At 41.2% G+C, this 21049-nt stretch overlaps 1 protein-coding gene across 3 annotated transcripts in view; it reads left to right on the top strand.

Moving 5' to 3' along the window:
- VPS36 (vacuolar protein sorting 36 homolog) overlaps positions 1-21049 on the top strand; it is a 31792-nt gene that overhangs the window by 2595 nt on the left and 8148 nt on the right. For all 3 annotated transcript variants that reach the window (XM_018056691.1, XM_018056692.1, XM_018056693.1), the window contains exons 2-9: positions 6780-6848; positions 7894-7964; positions 11520-11634; positions 13063-13152; positions 13874-13960; positions 19798-19830; positions 19949-20026; positions 20642-20776. In XM_018056691.1, the coding sequence (XP_017912180.1) occupies positions 6780-6848; positions 7894-7964; positions 11520-11634; positions 13063-13152; positions 13874-13960; positions 19798-19830; positions 19949-20026; positions 20642-20776 (678 nt within the window). The remainder of the gene's footprint in view (positions 1-6779; positions 6849-7893; positions 7965-11519; positions 11635-13062; positions 13153-13873; positions 13961-19797; positions 19831-19948; positions 20027-20641; positions 20777-21049) is intronic.

The raw sequence follows: 21049 nt of genomic DNA, 5'->3' as shown, positions 1-21049 counted from the left end.
CTTGGAATCGAAGCAGAGCTCTAAGGCACTGTGGTCCCCAGGCCAGATCTACTCAGTCGCTGCTGAGCCTTCTCTAGTATCACCTAAGGCCAAACTGAGTCCCAGGGGCAGTCTTGTGTCCTGGCTTCCTCGCTCTGCTGGAAGGGGTCCAGATGGCCCGTGGTCTGAGGACTCCAGGAAGCTGCACATCAGCTTCCATATGTGAGCAGGGGCCCTTTCAGAATCTCTCACTTGCCCCCTCTCAGCACCGCAGTGCAGACCTCCCAGCCTTCTTAGCTTTGCACTCAACCTATTCCCCCAGCCAGCAGGCTCAGGGCTAAGACCAGTGGGTGCTCTCTATTCAACCTTGTATCTTCTGGCTCTTTGTGAGTGTGAAATACATTAAAGCAAGCACACCTTGAATAGACATAGTACCTACTGTGTGCCAGAAGCTTTTCATAATTTAATCATCTCAGTGGGCATATGAGGTGACTATCTTACTGAATGAGAAGAGAAGTCTCAGAGGTAACAATTTGCCTAAGATCCGCTGAAGTAGATTACCAGAAACATGTGTGCTCAGTTGAGTCCAACTCTTTGAGACCCTATGGACTATAAGTGGCCAGGCTCCCCAGTCCATGGGATTTCTCAGGCAAGAATACTGGAGTAGGTTGCCATTTCCTTCTCCAGGGTATCTTCCCGACCCAGGGATTGAACCTGGGTTACCACAGAGCCAGGGGTTAAATCTCTGCTGATCAGATTCCCAGAGCCTGTGCTTTGTTCACAGTGCTGGAGCGCTTCAAAGCACAGCAGTCACCAGTGCCAGCCCCTTTCTGTCCTAATGTGTATCTTCCACATGCAGTGTGTTTATGAAATAGTGTATCCTCTGAAAATGAGGACGCCGAGACCTTCAGTGGGTGGTTGGGAAAACTGCAACCTGTCCAAGGTCACACAGTTGGTAATGGTGGAGCCAGACCATTGCTCTTCCCACCGCCCAGGTGCCTTTTGCTTGTTTATACAGGCACAGTTTTCATGGGCTCCTTATGACCGGATAATGTGTTGTTTTCGTAAGCGTTGTAGACAGGTCATTTGTTTCAGTTCACAGAGGCGTCTGTTGGCCTCAGCTAATTTAAAAAGTAATGTAAGAAGGTTAGTGGTGTGTAAGGTGGCAAGTTGCCAGCTTATACTAGAAGATTTAGAAAATGTATTTTCTTAAGCTGGCTATTTCACTTTTTAGGAATTTCAGGTCAGTTCAGTCGCTCAGTTGTGTCCGACTCTTTGCGACCCCATGGACTACAGCATGCCAGCCTTCTCTGTCCATCACCAGCTCCTGAAATTTGCTCAGACTCATGTCCATGGAGTCGGTGATGCCATCCAACCATCTCATCCTCTGTCATCCCCTTCTCCTCCTGCCTTCAGTCTTTCCCAGCATCAAGGTCTTTTCCAATGAGTCAGTTCTTCGCATCAGGTGGCCAAAGTATTGGAGTTTCAGCTTCAGCATCAGTCCTTCCAATGAATATTCAGAACTGGTTTCCTTCAGGATTGACTGGTTTGATCTTCCTAAATTTTAGGAATTTACCCTTGGGAAATAGTCAGGGATGCATAAAACTATAAAAACTATAATGAAATGCACATGTGCATATCAGCAATATTATATGTATAGATAGATATAGGCATATCTCTCTCTCTGTATATATATAGATATACATAGGCTTTCCAGGTGGCGCTAGTGGTTAATGCAAGAGTTCGATCCCTGGGTTGGGAAGTTCCCCTGGAAGAGGGCGCGGCAACCCACTCCAGTATTCTTGCCTGGAGAATCCCATGGACAGAGGAGCCTGGCGGTCTACAGTCCACTGGGTCACAAAGGGTCAGACACGACTGAAGCAACTTACACAGCACATAGCATATATATATAATTTATTATTCGGCAATATAGGGAAAAATTGGAGGCACTCTGAATGTCCACTATGGGGCTTGGTTAATTAAATATGACATGCCCTAACCAGCTTGAGGAATGACTAACAATAGGCTGCTAAGGGAAAAAAGCAAGTTATAAAATTATAAATATCATGGCCTCATTTTAAGTTTATATCCACACATCCTAGCTGGTCTAATTATGAATGATTTCATTTTTGTTTTCAGACTTAAAAAATTGTTTTCAACAGCATATTACTTTTATGACAGAGAAATGTTAAAACAGTAAGAGCTTATTCAGCGAATGCCTAAGTTATTTTCACTACTAACTTTTAAGTAGTTGAAATTATTCTAGCTCTGAGTGGTAAGCACAAACCAGCCTAAACTTGTCTGTGGGCTTGAGCTTGTAATCCCTTGCAATCCCTGCAGCCAACGATTATTACGCAATGTCTTCACTGAGGGCAGCAACGCTTTTACGCATTGCGTGTGCACATTGTTCCCCCCGTAGCAATGAAACGTCCTCTGGCTTCAGCTTTCAACTCGCAGCCTGATGCTTGGATTCCAGACAGATAAGGTGCAGTTTCTTAATCAGGACTATTAGGCAGTTATGCTGTGTAATGTGGCATCAGGTACTCAAGCTGACAAAATATTTGCTTCTGGGAAAGGGCAGTCTTACTCATTGGCAAAAAAGAGATTTTTAAAAGTAGCTTAACTCAATCATTTGGTTTGTGTATGCCACATGAACCAAAACATTCGTAGCCAGACCAAAATAGGTGCCAGAAATGAGTATGTGTTACTTCAGATGTTACTTCTCTGAGGTGCTGGAGTGCTTGGTGGAGTAATCTCTCTCAGAGTGTCTTCAGCCAGGCAGTGCAGGTTTCTTCCCATGCATGCTTGTTAACCGTATTATTTAAAGTCGCCAATGTTAAGGTATTAGTAATACAGTCAGTCGGAGAAGGCAATGGCACCCCACTCCAGTACTCTTGCCTGGAGAATCCCATGGACGGAGGAGCCTGGTAGGCTGCAGTCTATGGGGTCGCTAAGAGTCGGACATGACTGAGCAACTTCACTTTCACTTTTCACTTTCATGCGTTGGAGAAGGAAATGGCAATCCACTCCAGCGTTCTTGCCTGGAGAATCCCTGGGATGGGGGAGCCTGGTGGGCTGCCGTCTATGGGGGGCACAGAGTCGGACACGACTGAAGCGACTTAGCAGCAGCAGCACCGATACAGTCAGTGTTACTCTTAGAAAATAATTTTTTAAAACTCATGTTAAAAAGTATTGGTTATGTATTAGGAGAAGCCGCTGGTGGCTCAGATGGTCAAAAATCTGCCTGCAATGCAGAAGACCCAGGTTTGATCCCTAGGTTGGAAAGATCCCCTGGAGAAGGCAATGGCAACTCACTCCAGTATTCTTGCCTGGAGAATTCCATGTATTAGAAAAGGACTTCTGACAAAGAGAGTGTTTCTGCTTATGTTTGATTTAATAAAAAATAATTTATATACATTTCAGAGTTGCATGGAGTCATATATACCTGTAACAAATTCCTTTGTCTTTTCTTATTGAGTCAAGTTGTTTTAAGATGGGTAAGCTGAAAGAAGTAGCTTGAGATAATCAGTATTCCTTACCCATAAACAGTTACTTTTGGCACATTCTGTCTGTGTGATTGTGCACGTGTGTGTGTAACCATGCTATGTGTGTTGCTTCCTTCTTTATTCATATCAAGAGTATCTTGTAATATATTGTCAAGTGCGTATATAAGTACATTTATGTATATTTTTACTTAAGAATGATATATAATAATGTTCTAATTGGTCATTTCAGAGAAGGCAATGGCACCCCACTCCAGTACTCTTGCCTGTAAAATCCCATGGGCAGAAGAGCCTGGTAGGCTGCAGTCCATGGGGTCGCACAGAGTCGGACACGACTGAGCGACTCCACTTTCGCTTTTCACTTTCATGCATTGGAGAAGGAAATGGCAACCCACTCCAGTGTTCTTGCCTGGAGAATCCCAGGGGCGGGGGAGCCTGGTGGGCTGCCGTCTATGGGGTTGCACAGAGTCGGACACGACTGAAGCGACTTAGCAGCAGCAGCAGCAATTGGTTATTTACTTAGTATACATTTTTAACCACATTATCTTAAACTCAAAAGAATTATTATTTGTAATAATCTGGACCCTTACTAAAATCCTTTCCTTTGAGTTTCTATTTTACAAATGAGATCAAGCTTGTATCTTTTGAAATAACTGCCCCTCAAAAGGATAAGAGCATGTCCTACCTGTGGCCAGTTCTACTCTCTAGCAATTAGAGTGAATAAACGCTTCCAATGTATTTCTTGCTTTCAACACAAATGAAGAGGTTTGGCTTTTCAGTCTTTTTGGGTTCCAACTCCAAAATTTGTTTATTTATACAATTTACAGTGTATATCAAGAACCCACCCTATATGTTCGTTAGTCACTCAGTCGAGTCCAACTTTGCAAAATACTTCCAGTGCGTAGTAACAAATTATGAAGATTAAAAGTTTGGTTCTAAAGACCTAGCTGGCTTTTTTTGCGATTGTATTATAGTTTTTAAAAACATTTTAACATTTGTATTTTGCATGAATGACACGATTCCATGAGAAAAAATAAAAAGTTAAAAATCTAGGAGGGAGACTTTGTCCCCCTCAGAAGTCACCAGTGTTTCATTCTAGAGTTATGCATTTGTGTCATCCACAGGTGTTCATGTAAAGTACAGTCTTTTCCCTTTTAAAGTATCAACTTATACTGTGCATACAAAGTTCTGACACTTTACTTTTTTCACTTAATCTATGTAGAGAATCTACCATATTTCATTAATTCTAAATGTACATTCCCCTCAACCCCCTTGCCCCCCCCCACACACATTTTAACAACTCTGGAAGCCAGATGTATCTTATAATTAATGGCATCTTGCTGCTGCTGCTGCTGCTGCTAAGTCGCTTCAGTCGTGTCTGACTCTGTGTGACGCCATAGATGGCAGCCCATCAGGCTCCCCTGTCCCTGGGATTCTCCAGGCAAGAACACTGGAGTGGGTTGCCATTTCCTTCTCCAATGCATGAAAGTGAAAAGCGAAAGTGAAGTCGCTCAGTCGTGTCCGACTCTTACCGGCCCCATGGACTGCAGCCTACCAGGCTCCTCCGTCCATGGGATTTTCCAGGCAAGAGTACTGGAGTGGGGTGCCATTGCCTTCTCTGAATGACACCTTAGATTTTATCAAATACAATAAATACACAAAGAGTCTCCTCCTTCTTTTTAATGACTAACTTGTCATTCCTTGTGTGGATGTGCATTTCCCTGGTGATGGACACTTAAATTGTTTCCTATCTTTTGCTTTTAAAAAACAGCAACAAGTACATGTGTAAACTCATCAGTGGGATACATTTCTAGAAGGACATTGATTGGATCGAAGGGTTGGTGTATTTATATTTTTGATAGATGCCAATACACTGCCCTCCAGCAATAAGTGTAAATGCTTATTTCCCTGACTTGTCAGCAGCTCAGTGTTATCGAACTTTTGAACTTCTGCCCATCTCATGGATGAAAAGGGTAGCCTGGCGTTCTCTCAGTTTGCCTTTTTCTTATCATCAGTGAGGTTAACCATCAGTTAACGTGTTTAAGAGTCATTTGTAGTTCCTTTTCTGTGAACTTTCTGTTAATAGTCTTTGCCCATTTGTCTAATGGATTATAGAATATTTTCGTACTGATTTGTAAGAGTATTTTATATATTAAGGAGAGGTACATGTTTGTCTCTGATGTGAGTTACAGCTGTTTCTTCCAGTCTGCCATCTTTGCTCTTGATGATTTTTGCCGTGAAGAATGTGTGTGTGTGTGTCTGTGTGTATGTGTGTGTGTGTGTGCAGGTGAATTGTTCCATCTTTTCCTCTAATGCTTATGGGTTTACTGTTTTTCTTAGAAAGATTTTCTCCCCTCCGAAGTGATTTCAAAAATTCTCTTATGATTTTTCTAGCTTTTATAATTTTTAACTCAAATAACTTTATAATTTTTTAAATAAATTTTCAATTTTTAAACTCTGTCCAGAATTTATTTTGGTACGTTGTGTTAAGTATAAATCCTTTGTTTTTTTTTTTTTTTTTTGGTCCCTGCTGAGCAACCCAAGTGTCTAAGTGCCCTTTATTGAATCTCCATCCACACTTATTTTGCATGTGTTTGTGTCTTTTTCTGGATTTTCTTGTTATTTAAAAACCATTTAAAAATTTATATGAGTGTTATACACCTTCAACCTCATGATAAAAATTCAACCAATAGTGAGATAGATGGTTTTGGAAAAGGGCCCTTTGCTTCTCTTTCTTCCATTCTTTCATACTTTTTCTGAGATAATATTAACAGATCATTGAGTATCGATCCCATTTAGACCTTTTTCTACTATTTATCTGTGTTCATAGTACATATAAACATCTATCTATCTGTCTATAGATATATCTCACATGCAGTTTGAGAAATATGGAGTTTATTGATATTTATATCTATCTGTCTATTTGTCTAATTACGTTGTATGCAGTATCCTTTGGTTGCTGTCTTCCCCTCTCATCCTTTGTCTTAGAGTTTCATGATAGTTTATGTAGCTCCACCTCATCATTCTTATTCATCTCTGCCTGGATTTCATAGCATGCATGTATCACTCCTGATTTAGCCACTCCCCTGCTGTTACATAGCTAGGTGGTTTGCAGTTTTTTTCCTAATTTTAGCAAGGCTTATGAAGTGTGTAGCATTGCTTCTCTTTGACTTATGACAAACTTAATTCTAAAATGTTTATGTGATTGACTTACTATCGGGCAGTTGATGGGGAAGAAAATCTGGACCATGTTGTGTGATATGTTATTAATAGTTTGTGATGATCTTGTTTTTCTAGATAAAATTTGATCCCGGGACCCTCCTTCTTAGTACGCACCGTCTAATTTGGAGAGATCAGAAGAATCATGTAAGTTTGAATTATTTGCATCAGTTTTAGGTTTTAAGTCACTAATTTCTTTCATTTTTTCTTTCTGGCAAAGCTATAAATAGATGTGATAAATTTTTGCTTTCCGATGTCAGGAGAATGTGTCCCGTGGTCTCTCTTGATGGAGTGCAGATAGAGGAGTTAAGTTCTAGCCTCTCATTCAACCCTGAGAGTTTTTCTCTGAAAATTACTGTACAGAGAGTCTTGGTGACTCCTGGATTTTAAGTCCAAATCAGATCCTCCCCCGCATTCGAGTGTCCCCATCAGTCAGCAGTCCTTAAAGCAACCCAGTCTCCCTGATTGTTGCTGAGAAACAGGAGGAGGACGCCTGCTGCCAAGGGCATGCTTCCACCTAGATGCTGAGGGGCACTGCCTCTGGGTCACTCAGCAAGAGGAGAGAGCTCCTCCAGCCCCATTTCTGCATTTCAGTTATAGTGTAGACCTGACATCTTTATTTCAGAGTTTTAACTTGAAAGTGTGTGTGTGTGTCTCTGTGTGTAAGTTTCTGTCGTGTAAAAGAAGCAACACAGCATGGCCCCAACCCCATGAAATTTTAGTTCTACAGGTAAACTATCCATTGTACTGAGGCTCTTGGAAAGGTCACTAACCAGTGCAAATTCTGTCTCTTTTTGCCCTGCAAGAACCAATTTTTTCCGCCTTGGTGATAATACTGCCCTTGTTGATAATGCATACCTCAGAACTGGTAATTTGCCTAATTCTTTATTTTTAAAGAAATAAGCATTCAAGAAAGACATCTTTTTCTGGAGGGATAGCTGTCCTCAAGCCATATATTTATAAATTATTCTTAGTATAATTTTTTTGATTATCATGGAAGGAAGCTAATATGGCTATCATTAGACCTGTTCAATGGCCAGTCATTCATAATGAAAGGAAAAGTCATCACAGAACTTTATTCCTATTTCTAGTTGATCATAAGTTTCTCAACTTGCCACATACCCCATGAATTTATAAAACAAGGACTTCTGAGGAATCTTATGGGTCCTGTTTTCTCTTGATTCCCTCCCAGGAATGCTGCATGGCCATTCCTCTTTCCCAAATCGTGTTCATTGAAGAACAGGCAGCTGGAATTGGAAAAAGGTAAGGTCCGTATATGACAGTCTTTATGCACAAAAGTGTCTCCAGTCAAGCCATCCTCATTACCTTGGTCGTCATTGACCAGTCAGTCATGGCCGTGATGCCTATATGTGAGCGAATCTGTTGGTTGTGTTTACCTTGAGAAGGTATTGTCCTGGGGGAATAGAGAAATAGGCGAGGAAGGTTAAGAGGCATAAACTTCTAGTTACAAAATAACTGAGTCATGGGAATGAAAGGGACGGTGTGGGGAATATAGTAAAAAATTAGGTCATCTCTTTGTACGGTGTCATGTAATAGGCAGACTCCTGAGTAGCTCAAACGGTAAAGAGTTTGCTTGCAATGTGGGAGGCCTGGGTTCGATCCTTGGACCAGGAAGATCCCTGGAAAAGGGCATGGTAACCACTCCGGTATTCTTGCCTGGAGAATTCCGTGGACAGAGCCTGGCGGGCCACAGTGTATGGGGTGGCAAAGAGTTGGACACAACTGAGCAAGTTTCACTTTCATATAATAACTAGACTTATCATGGGATGGTTTTGAAATGTATAGAAACATCAAACCTGTCTGTTGTGTAACAGAAACTAACATAGTGTTGGAGGTCAGTTATACTTCAACTAAATTCATGGAAAAAGAGATCAGATTTGTGGTTGCCAGAGGTGGGGCAGGGAGGGAAGGAAAAATTGGATGAAAGTGGTCAAAAGGCACAGACTTCCAGTAAAAATATAAATAAGCAATAGGGATATGATGTATGACATGATGAATATAATTACCACTGCTGTACACTATATATGAGAGTTGTTGAGAGTAAATCCTAAGAGTTCTCCTCACAAGGGCAAGAAAAATTTTTTTTTTCTATTTAATTTTGTATTGGATGTTCACTGAATTTACTCTGGTAATTGTTTCACGATATGTGTAACTCAAATCATTATGCCCCACACCTTAAACTTCTAGTGTTGTATGTCAGTTATATCTCAAAACTGGGGGAAAATATCTATGTTTACAAAAAGATGTTATCCTACTTTAAACTCATTGATAAATGGAAGTCATTCTTAAAGCATGAATCAAGTACTAAGGTTGTTGTAGTATCCTTGGGTCATAATAAATAAGGGTGGGTCAGCTGTCACTGAATATATTTTCAGGCAGTTGAATCATTTTTTTTGCCCTGACAGATGGCTTGCAGGATCTTAGTTCCTCGACCAGGGATTGAACCCAGGCCCCTGGCAGTGAAAGTGCAGAGTCCCAGCCACTGGACCACCAGGGAACTCCCCTGACATTTGCTTTTACGCATCTCTGTATCTCTCGTGGTCACCTGATGCGAAGAGCTGACTCCTTGGAAAAGACCCTGATGCTGGAAAAGATTGAAGGCAGGAGGAGAAGGGGACGAGATGAGATGGTTAGATAGCATCACCAACTCAATGGACACGAGTTTGAGCAAACTCTGGGAGATGGTGGCAGACGGAGGATCCTGGCATGGTGCAGATCATGGAGGCACAGAGTCTGGCATGACCTAATGGCTGAGCAACAATAACATCTCTCATTTAGTACTTAAGATCAGAAGTGACCCATCTGAGCAAAGTGCCTGACTTTACTCCTAATTCTAGTTGACCATAAGTTTCTCAGCTTCAACTTTTTTAGGCATCAGTGTTGAATAGGGTGTCACAAGAGTTGTTGTCCAAACTGGGACATTTATTAGAATAATAGGGCACCCTACTTATCATTAGACCAGGCAAGTATAAAAAACAGGACTGTCCCCAAGCAAACCAGGAGATGTAGTCACCCTGGTTTAAAGCCACAGGTTGAAATGTTTCTGTTTATTCAAGTGTATAAGACATTTTGGCTTATATATACTTGGGCACATGTAATTGAGGACAACTTGCAAACAAATATTGCTGGTAAGGAGTTTTTCCCCTACCTGGGCTTATCTTTAGCTTTCACGTAGTCAGATCCTGCAGGCAAAGAACCGGGTCCCTCAGCAGCGAGAGCACAGGGTCCTCACCACCGGACTGGCAGGGAATTTCCAGCATGACTCTTTTTATGCTGACTTTGTTTACACTTCATTTTGTATCATCTTTTAGCTTTTCATTGAGTTTCCTTTGAAAAGTCCTGATAGTTAGGGCTCCAGGTTTTTTAGTTTTAAAGGCTGTATGGTGCGTGTGCTCACTCCTAACTGATTCTAATTGTCATAGTTTGTTTCATTTCAAACAGTCTTGGGATTCTGGTTACATGGCTTTATTTGCTTGCTTCACTTAAAGATAGTCCCCAAGAAGGAACCCATGGAGAGTCCGTCCACGCCTAGCCCCAGTTCACTAACCAAAGCATTTGTGACATCAAGGAGGCCCCACACGTGGTTGTTCAATTTTAGGATGATATTTAGGCAGCTCTGTGGATCTAAACAAAGTAATACTGCGTAATCGGTACATCCCTTGTGTTGGCCCAAAAGTTCATTTGGGTTTTTCTAGAAGATGTTATAGGAAAACTCGAACAAACGTTGTGGCCAACCCAATATAATGTGGTCATAGAGAAAAAGGTCTAAGCTGGGTATGCAAGATACTTTGAGTTTTTCAGTTTTGCTCATGTTGGTAGGAGATTGTTTATTGAGCTGGTTGGGGGAAAAAAAGACATAGAACTGAACAAATACAGTGGTGTTTTTAATGGCCTAGAAGATAGCAGTTGTCATAAAGATCATAGCAGTTTGTGATCCTGGGCCAGCAGCGTTTTGAGAATTGTTTTTGCTGCAGGATATCTCTCTAAATCATGTCATTGACTGAGTGGCATTTTCCAAAAATGACACTGTGGAATGTTAGTTTTGGATGGAGTTTTAATAAAAAGTCAGCTGGCCAGTTTTACGCAGATAAGTTTTCACATTTTGTTTTCAAATGAGTAAGGTTGTATGCCTTGGCAGAGATAATCAGCCCCCTAGTCACCTTTGGAGATGGTGGGGTGGAAAACCTGATTGTCAACCAGCATCATAAACCACCCCATTTCTGCAAGTTTATTTTGAACTGATTTCCTAAAACCGCATTTTTATTTAATCTATAGAGCTGGTAACTTGCATTTTTTGGTGCACAGCGTATACATTTTAAGTAGAGAGATTTTTGAGAGGTTCATTAATACTGAATTGATACAGACTTTAAAAGGATTCCTTTCAGGATGTTCTTTGTTTCTCCGTGAATTTTTTAAGTGATCTGAAATATGTTAAAAGTTACAAAAATAGAATTAGTGTTTGTTTGTTTGTTGTTACTACACTGGGTCTCCGTTGCTGCAGGTGGGCTTTCTCTAGCTGGGGTGAGTGGGGGCTTCTCCTTGTGGTGGCTTCTCTTGTGGCAGAGCACAGACTCTAGGGCACGTGGGCTCGGTAGTTGGCACTCCCGGTCTCTGGAGCGCAGGCTCAGTAGTTGTGGCTTAGTTGCTCTGTGGCACGTGGGATCTTCCCGGACCGGGAATCAAACCCGTATCCCCTTAGCTGCATGGTGGATTCTTAGCCACTGGACCACCCAGGAAGCTGCCAAATTAGTAATTCTTAAAAGGCAATTAAATACATTCCATCTGCTCTTTCTTCAGTGCGAAAATAGTGGTTCATCTTCACCCAGCTGCCTCTAACAAAGAACCTGGCCCGTTCCAGAGCAGTAAGAACTCCTACATCAAGCTCTCCTTCAAGGAACATGGCCAGATTGAGGTAAGTCTCCTTATGAATAAAACTGAACTAGGAAAGTGCATTTGTATGAATTCTGGTTGTTGTTTGTTTATAGGGTGGAAGGCAGTATTGCTCAACGTACCAGTTTTCACCATAAGTTTCCAATAAAATTTTTATCATCTCTTAAACCTGATCAGTGAAGAATATGAAGTTTAGGTTTCAGTGGGAACAGGAAGCAGGAGGATGTGGGAACAGGAAAGATCGGAGGCTGGAAATGAGCTAAGTCGTGGCACTAGGTGACTAGTGAAGTATTCGGTGCTGTTGTTTGTTTGGATGAAGGGACAGAGGATGATGCAGTGAAATGTGTAACTTCCTCTGTGCCTGAAAGTTCACCAGCCTTACACCAGGCAGTCTACCAGTATTAACTCCACACTGTTGTAAGTTCTTATTCCACGGTATCCTGGTTTATATGTTCTGGCTAATAAGTTGGTATGTAAATATTCTTTAGACATTGATAAGCCTGTGTTTATCTCCCCACCAGGATCATAAAGTGTTTATGTTCTTTTTCTTTATAGTATCTGACCCAGTGTTCTCAATCCACAGGCTCTGAGCAAATTGAAGTGACTAACTCAAGTCATTCTCACTGTAATTGAAAGATACAGTTGTTGTTGTGTTTTTTTTTTTACAAGCATAGGCATGTTTTGGCCCTAATATCTGACCTCACATTTTAACTAGACAGATTATTCTCTGCTTCCTTCATGGATAATGGTTGTATATTTTTCTTGGCACTGGGTCAGTTTCAGTATGGATCGAAAACAATCCACACATGCAGGATTGTTTAAAGTCAGTCTATTTATTTCATTGTCACTCATCTCTTTGTTGAGAATAGTTCACTTTATTGTAGAAGGTCAGTTCCTTCTTTTTTTTTTTTCTTTGTGTTTTCTGAAGTTGATCCAAGAAAAGAACTTCCTTTGATTTCCTTTGATGTCTCTGAGAATTCTAGGCTTGTCACAAATGACCGAACAGACCTCTCAACTAAACAAATGTCAAGTAATGATGTGTGTGAGGATGCCACAGCCTGCCTGATTCAGTATCGCGTATTAACACATATATATGGAATCTTGAAAGGTGGCACTGATGAACCCGTTTGCAGGGCAGCAGTGGAAATGCAGGCTTGCGGACGCAGTGGGGGAAGGAGGGGCAGGACAAACTGAGAGTAGCGTTGAAACATATGCACTCCCATACGTAAAATTAGATGGGCCGTGGAAGCTCAGCTCAGCGCTCTGCGGCAGCCTAGAGGCGTGGGATGGTTGGGAGGGGGAGGTTCCGGAGGGAGGGGACATATGTACACCTGCGGCTGATTCATGTTGATGTATGGCAGAATCCAGCACAGTGTGGCAAGGCAGTTGTCCTTCAATTAAAAAGAATTAAACAAATTTTAAAAATAAAGTGTTTGTATGTGCATAACAGTTTTACAGGCGTCTATCAGAGGAGATGACACAGCGAAGATGGGAGAATATGCCAGTTTCCCAGTCATTACAAGCAAGTCGAGGACCCCAGGTATTTTTTTAACTGTTTCCTAATCCAGTGTTTTCAGCGCTGTCTTTGCATCTTCATTAAAGGGAAAAGAATTCTCTGATTTTAGAGCTCGCCAGAACCAAAATGGTGATGTTCTAATTAGAACCTTGTTTTCACAGAACCTGACTTAGTACTCTATAGACAGTAGACACTTAGAAATAACACATGATTAACTGCTTACCAAGTTAGATTCCATCTTCTGGCATTCTGTTCTTCATAATTAGTGTGGCATCTGAGAGAACAGACAGTAGTACCACGGGGTGACATTTTCCAAGCCAGTCTCATTCACCCCCAACTCTGGACAGACACTCAAATGTGTAAAAGTAGCTTGTATAATAACTGTCAAGTACCAGAATTTTAACTCTTAATTTTTTGCACATTTGAGGCCCTATTAAATATCTGATACATACATGATGACTTGCTAGAAAACAAAAATGAATAGGAAATTTAATTTATACCTGAAATACGGAGTAAAAATATGCCATCTATCGTTGTGTCCAGTTTTTATTTACAATGATTTGAAGGTCGTTATATATGGCCATAAACCGACAAACGTTTTAAAAGGAAATGGATGTAATTGTGTGCTGTTTTTCTTGGGTTCTTTGTGAGTCCTCTCTCGCCATTGAACACACAGTGTGGTGGGGTTACAAAAGAGTGTGTTCTTCCTATTTGGGACGTTTCATTTTCTACTTTTGTTTTTCAGCCAGGAAGAATAAGGGCTGTAGGAATCATAGGTATTGAAAGGAAACTGGAAGAAAAAAGAAAAGAAACTGACAAAAACATTTCTGAGGTAATTCTTACACAAGTTCCTGTCAGCTGTCTTTCTCAGCCATCTTGCTTATTCTTTGGGATACAGCTGTGGCTGCCTCCATTCTGTGTATTGGAATATAGCTTTCCTGAAGCCACAGTTTCCATTGAACGCGTCTACTTCAGGTTGGCATAATTAAGCCCAAATGTATTTTAAAAAGGTTTTCCAGAAAGGAATAAAAAAGAAATACAGATGGATTTTGTGATGTTAGAAAACGTCATGAATTATTGTGCATATATTTTAAACTCTAGGTGGCATTGACTGGACGGTACTCATAATGAATTCAAGGTCCCCTGTATAATTATTTTGAATGTTTGGTTAACTTAGTTAAGGGGCAAATGCTATTCTTCGGCCCTTGAGTCTGATTGGACACCACCCGCTTCTGCACTGAGGACTACTCAGGACCAGGCATGGAGATAGTAAGAGTGGTTCAGACCAGCACATTACGTCTTCTAGGAGCACAGCTTGCACTTTGGTGTTTCTGAAACCTCATCATATTTGAGGAAATTCAAGTAAAGGGGAGGAGAAGGCAATGGCACCCCACTCCAGTACTCTTGCCTGGAAAATCCCATGGACGGAGGAGCCTGGTGGGCTGCAGTCCACGGGGTAACTAAGAGTCAGACATGACTGAGCAACTTCACTTTCACTTTTCACTTTCATGCATTGGAGAAGGAAACCCACTCCAATGTTCTTGCCTTGAGAATCCCAGGGACGGGGGAGCCTGGTGGGCTGCCACTTATGGGGTCACACAGAGTCAGACATGACTGAAGCGACTTAGCAGCAGCAGCAAGTAAAGGGGAGGGAACTCTAGTTTAAAAAATGAGCAATGCATTAGATCTGGGCAGTCAGTTAATACATTTAAAACATAGCATCAGTTTTCCCATGTTTATATGAAAATGGTCTTGCGTTTTTATGAAATGATTTTATGAAGTAATTTTAAAAAATGTTATCACAGTTTGTAAGTAAAATTCTGTTGATGAGTGCTGTTCATAGAATTTCAAAGATTTACCTCGATCAAATAAAGTCCAAACTGCAAATAGTTACCAGATACTTGTGTCAGTCAATGTTTCTTTTAAGGAGAAGTAGTATTTCAAAACCATAATCTGCCTGCTAGAAATTTGCATCTCTAATTGAGTTGATCTTTATTTGTAGCCGTTTCCACTGGAAAAAGCTAGGATTTTTTTTTTTTTTTTTTTTTAGTAAAAGTGCTTCAAGAGGTCACACTGATGCTTCTTATTCAAATTCAGGACTACACTAGTGAAGAATTACTAAAACAGTTAAAAAGTATATATATATATATTTTTTTTTTTTTTTGTATATGTTCTTCCCTTTCTTCCCAAATGTAAAACATAGGTGTGCTGTGTCTGTTAATACACTGTGCTTTCAGCCACCATGCACCCTCTTGCACTTCCCCTGTCATTCAGCCTCATGCGTGAAAATAACTGTGTGTGATACCCCTCATCCTCACGTTCACTTCCCTCTGTTCATTTCTGTTGCCTGACGCTCATCCTCTCGTAGATGTTTCAGAAAGTGCTCATGGGAATAATATTCCCTGAATTCTGGCACCTCTGTGTTCCTTGTACACAAAGGGCAGTTTTGCTGGATTTATAGTCCTTGGCTCCCATTTGCTTTCCTGAGTGCCTTCAATATGTCACTTTCTCTTTTTCATCTGACATGAAGTGTTGCCGCCAGAGTAGTGAAAACCTGATATTCTCCGTTCTTTAAAGTTACTTGCTATTTTTTCTAGATGCTCAACAGATGTTTTTTGTTTTTTGTTTTTTAAAGAAAGCTTTTGTCGTTTTACTAGAATGTCTAAGTGTTAGTCATTCTGGATTGTTATTCTCACGGACACAGTATGCTTTTGTATTTGGTTTCAGACATGTTTTCATTTCAGAGAAGTTTTTCTATAATTTTCAATAATCGCTTTGGTATTTTTTTCCTCTGAGACTCCTATTAGCTGTATGTTGCAGCTTTATTGCCAGTCTTCACTCTCTGTGACTTTCTTTCCAACCTTTTTTAGCTTTTTTATTTTAGAAAAATGTCCTCTTTTTCACCTGCTGTTCCTCTTAAGATATTATCTGCTGTGTTTATTCCTCTTGTGTTCATCTAGTAGTATAGTATTTTTTTTCTTTAACTTTTCATTTTATTTATTTATTTTTGGCCTCACCACGTGGCCTGCTAGATGTGGGATCTTAGTTCCCTGACCAGGGATCGAACTTGGTCCCCTTGCATTGGAAGCACAGAGCTTTAACCACTGGACCACCAGGGAAGTCCCTAGTATAGGCTTTATTTTAAAAATGATTTTAAAAAATTCATTCTTGATTTGTTGTTCTTTCACAACTTCTATCATTTTCTTAACATCTATCAGCTCATTTTGAAACCGAAGGTTAATTTTTGATCCCATCTGTGAAAGAGTCTTTCTGGCTTCTTTTCATTATCTGTAATGTTACTCGGCTCCTGATTTTCTTTTTTTCTTGTAATAACCTTGTGTGGGATTTGACCTTGATACTTTGCTGTTGCTAATTTTCGTGTGAAATTAGTTTTCCTGAATTTTTAGAGGAAGGCCTGGCTCAGGGCGGCATCTCTTACTCCACAGAGCTCACTCTTGCGCTCTGTTCATGCAGGATGCACAAGGGAGGTGACTTGCCGTCCATGGTTTCCTGGCCCCGTACCCACCCCTGCTTTTAGCTGCCCGTTTCCTCGCTTCCTCTGTTATCCCTGCCTCTGCTGCTGCTGCTAAGTCGCTCAGTCGTGTCCGATTCTGTGCGACCCCATAGACGGCAGCCCACCAGGCTCCCCTGTCCCTGGGATTCTCCAGGCAAGAACACTGGAGTGGGTTGCCATTGCCTTCTCCAATGCATGAAAGTGAAAAGTGAAAGGGAAGTCGCTCAGTCGTGTCCGACTCTTAGCGACCCCATGGACTGCAGCCTACCAGGCTCCTCCATCCATGGGATTTTCCAGGCAAGAGTACTGAGTGGGGCGCCGTTGCCTTCTCCAGTCCCTGCCTCACTCAGGTTTTGATTCCTGTCTCAGTAGTTTCTCCCCAGTATGGGCTCCTGTCCTGGCTGGGAAGCCTGGGGGTGCGGGGGGGCCCTTTCTAGAGTTTACAGGCTGCTTCAGCCCAGCCTGAGGACCCCTTGCCCACACGCGCTGCTGCAGTGGGCAGAGCTCTCCACGTCTCAGTCCCTGACCTCAGGGTGCCCGCCTGCTCTCGAGTGACGCCCGCTGGCTGGCTCGGGGGTCTCCCCTCCTCACGTCTGTCGGTTGCTCTGTTGCCTCCCTTTTTTCTCTCTGCCTCACTGTTAAGATCAGGCAGCTCTTGGGGCTCTCGGTGGCTTGTCTCCGCTAGCTTGTGTCTTGGGGTTCTTGTGGAGATCTCGTCACTCAGCTTCTTCATATCTGTTGCCTGTGGGTCTTAGAGGTTTTGAGATCTCGTTGCCCCATTTTCATGGTGGGATTTGGAGAGATTCAAAAACGATGCTGCCACAGCCCCCATCTTCCCAGAATCCTCTAGTCCCATAAAATTCCAGCATTTTCTCACGAGACAGAAGGCTTCTTACTATCCAGAGAGGGAATCATCTCAGGGCCGGTGACGCGACTTGGAACCAGGGTCATGAGGACTCGGGTTTCCTGATTCTTAGACTCTAAGTGGGGTCTGCTGCGTCCCGAGCGCTCTCTGCCACCCAGAAGGTGCTGTCGCTGTCCTCTCGCGGTGGCTTCTGTAGTCATCCTTCTGTGTGACACTTGGAGGTGGCACGGGGCAGTGAACCAGTTTTGCATTATCAGTATTCCTGTTTCTAAAGGCTGCCATACTAACCTGGTGTTCAGAATAGCGTTTTTCTTAACTTATGCACTGTTATTCCACTTCAGTGTGGTTTTCAGAGTTTCATAGTCAGAGGAGTCTGCACAAGCATTGGGCTCTTGTGCAGGTCATTGATCTCGTCACCAGATGGTCCTTCCTCCGCTTCCCAGGTGGCGCAGTGGTAAAGAACCCACCTGCCAATGCAGGAGGCACAAGGGGATGTGGGTTTGATCCCTGGATTGGGAAGATCCTCTGGAGTAGAAAGTGGCAAACCACCCTAGTATTCTTGCCTGGCAGATTCCATGGACAAAGGAGCTGGTGGGCTACAGTCCATGGGGTCACAAGAAGTCAGACACAGCTGAGCGACTAACATGTTCAACGCTAATACCAAATTTTAGAATAATAATAGAAATAGAAGTGCGGATGCTTTTAATTATGCTTTATAATTATCTAGAATTTTTTATAGGTACTTCTTCCAAAATACTAAAATATTTGTATTTATTTTTAATGGACTATGCACATTAAGAGTTAATTTGTGTATTCTACGTAGACTTACTATTATTTTCAGCAACCTTTTTCTATGAGAATATAATACAGTAAATAAAATGACTTACCATATAAAAATTTAGAAATGTTGTCTTTTCTTTTCACTTAGGTAAAAGAAATCTAGTAACTGTATACGCGAAGTAAAAGTCTTCAGTGTGTAAAGTGTCTGCATTTTAATTTTATTTGAAAATGAGGCTGGTATGCGGTTTGCCCTCCATTTAAACATTCGAATAGCCTTAGTTTCAGGGCCGTTGCCCAAAGTTTCCCACAAAAGGTTTCCTGCATCTGCTGGCCGCTGCTGATAAGAATCCAGTGTTTAAGCCTTTTGTTTATCTGAGGAAATTCCTGTTAGGTGTGTGCACATTTGTTCCCCTTTGTTTTCAGTAGCAGCCCAGTGAGTTGACCATAAGAACTGTACACAGCACTCTATTCTTTTAGCAAAATCTTTCTGCAGATGGGGGATACGTTCCTGCATGTCATCAAGACGGGCACCAGCCAGGCTGAACCCGTGGACCACTATTCTCGGTGGACTGAGTTTTCAATTAATGATAAGCTGCTTACTTGGTTTTAAAAAATCACATCTGTGCACATCAGTTAGATGCTATTCTGTGCTGGAAGTATGTGAGTGTGTGCTCAGCTGTGTCCGACTTTTGTGACCTTATGGGCTGTAGCCCGCCAGGCTCCTCTGTCCATGGGATTCTCCAGGCAAGAATACTGGAGTGGGTTGCCATGCCTTCCTCCAGGGGATCTTCCTGACCCAGGGATCGAACCTACATCTCCTGCATTGGCAGGCAACTTCTTTATCATTGAGCCACAAATACTTGAATTATAAATGTATCTGATTAAGTTTGAAGAGGCCTTTGGAGGGGATGGATGTTCATTGTAGTGAATCAAACAGTTGATGGGTTTTATTCAGATATGCTTTGGTGGTATTTAAATGTTCTTTTGTGATATCCAGTTTAGCCAAGGCTGCAAGTACAATCTGTGTAATATTCAAGGCTGAGGTTTATGGTTTTGGTTAATCACACCTGCTATCAAAGCCAAAATTGTTGGACCCAAAGAAGTATTCCTGCAGCTGCATGTTGCCATTTTCGGCCAGGAAAACTGTGTAACACCTGTGATTCCTGACCTCTTATCTGGGAAAAACCGGTGACAAATTTTCTTACTTGTGTCAAAGAAATAATATTTTCTAAACTATTATGTCGCCTTTTGTTTGTTTAACCAGTAACTGTTTTCTTTCTGAAAATTTGTTTTCTGTAGTTGGTTTTGGAAATTTGACAGCTTCTGAGATAAACTGAATTCTTTAGGATAAGGTAGATTTATAACTATATAACTATTCATATAAATAAATTGATATTTGTCAGAAATTTTCATAAATTTCTATCATAGGAAAGAAAATAGAATGCTTCATTGCTTTAAAGCATCTCAGTTCTTTAGACAGATTCCAACAAAATCTCATTTCTCATTTCAGGCCTTCGAAGACCTCAGCAAGCTAATGGTCAAGGTATATATCATTTACATCTATTAAATTCATACCTATTATAATACTTTTGAAAATATATTTTGTTAGCAGACATTTAGGGACATTACTTCTTTTTGCTCTTTTTCTGTTCTCTTGACAGGCTAAGGAAATGGTGGAGTTATCAAAGTCCATTGCTAATAAGATCAAAGACAAGCAAGGTGACATCACAGAAGATGAGGTACACAGGTGGCCTCTTTAAGGCTTTGGCAACTAGATTACAGAGATAATACAAGGGCATTTTGGTGGTTTAACAGCATGCTGTTTCTTAAAATAGTGTTTGATTTCTTTTAGGACTTGAGAATATATGACAATGTGGAAGAAAAAGTCAGCCATAAAAACTTTGATAGCTCTAGCAGAATTAAAGGATATTTCAGTACTTTTTCCTCGAGTGTAGAAAATAAGAGATACTGAAATGTGGAAGAAGTGATTGTTCTTGATATACCCTTAAGTTTGATATGTTTCATTAAATTTGTCTACAATCTGGTCACAGCCATTTTCCTAGGTTTTTGGTTTTATCACTTGGTTGACGTTAAACAGAGGATGGTTGTTATCTGAGTCTCATCTGCCACCAAGTCTGTGGGGTAAATAGGGACGGCGATACTAAGGCAGGAAAAGAGTAATAATCCAATTTATGCCAGGAAATACTAGGAGTCCACTCATCTATTTCACAACATAGAAACACAGTAGAAGAGATGGGTAGATGAGTGGAACTGAAAGTCTGATGGATTTCAGATGCTGGGTAGAGAGACTAAATCTGCATAGTCTTTTTGTGTATCTTTTCCTCTCATTATAGACCATCAGGTTTAAATCCTATTTGCTGAGCATGGGGATAGCTAACCCAGTTACCAGGGAAACCTATGGCTCCGGCACACAGTACCACATGCAGCTGGCCAAACAGCTGGCTGGAATACTGCAGGCACCTTTGGAGGTAAAAACAAAATCTTAATGGTCTCTTTAAATTGTGTTAAATTATTTTTGTGTCATCAGAGGTCTTAAGAGCTTAACTCCTTTCATGATGTGGCTACTATTCAACCAACATGTTATTTTTTCTTTCAGTAATAAACTAGTTCAGTGATTCTTTGTCAATAATTTTCTAAATTGTTTTAAATTTCCATTTCAGATATCTAAATCTGTTTGATACAAAAAGTCTCTCTTATTTTCAAAAGGAAATATGTAATCTGTATATATTTTAGATGCATTT

This window comes from Capra hircus, chromosome 12, assembly GCF_001704415.2.
Source record: "Capra hircus breed San Clemente chromosome 12, ASM170441v1, whole genome shotgun sequence".
Taxonomy (NCBI): domain Eukaryota; kingdom Metazoa; phylum Chordata; class Mammalia; order Artiodactyla; family Bovidae; genus Capra; species Capra hircus.
This window is presented reverse-complemented; position numbering and strand designations above follow the sequence as displayed.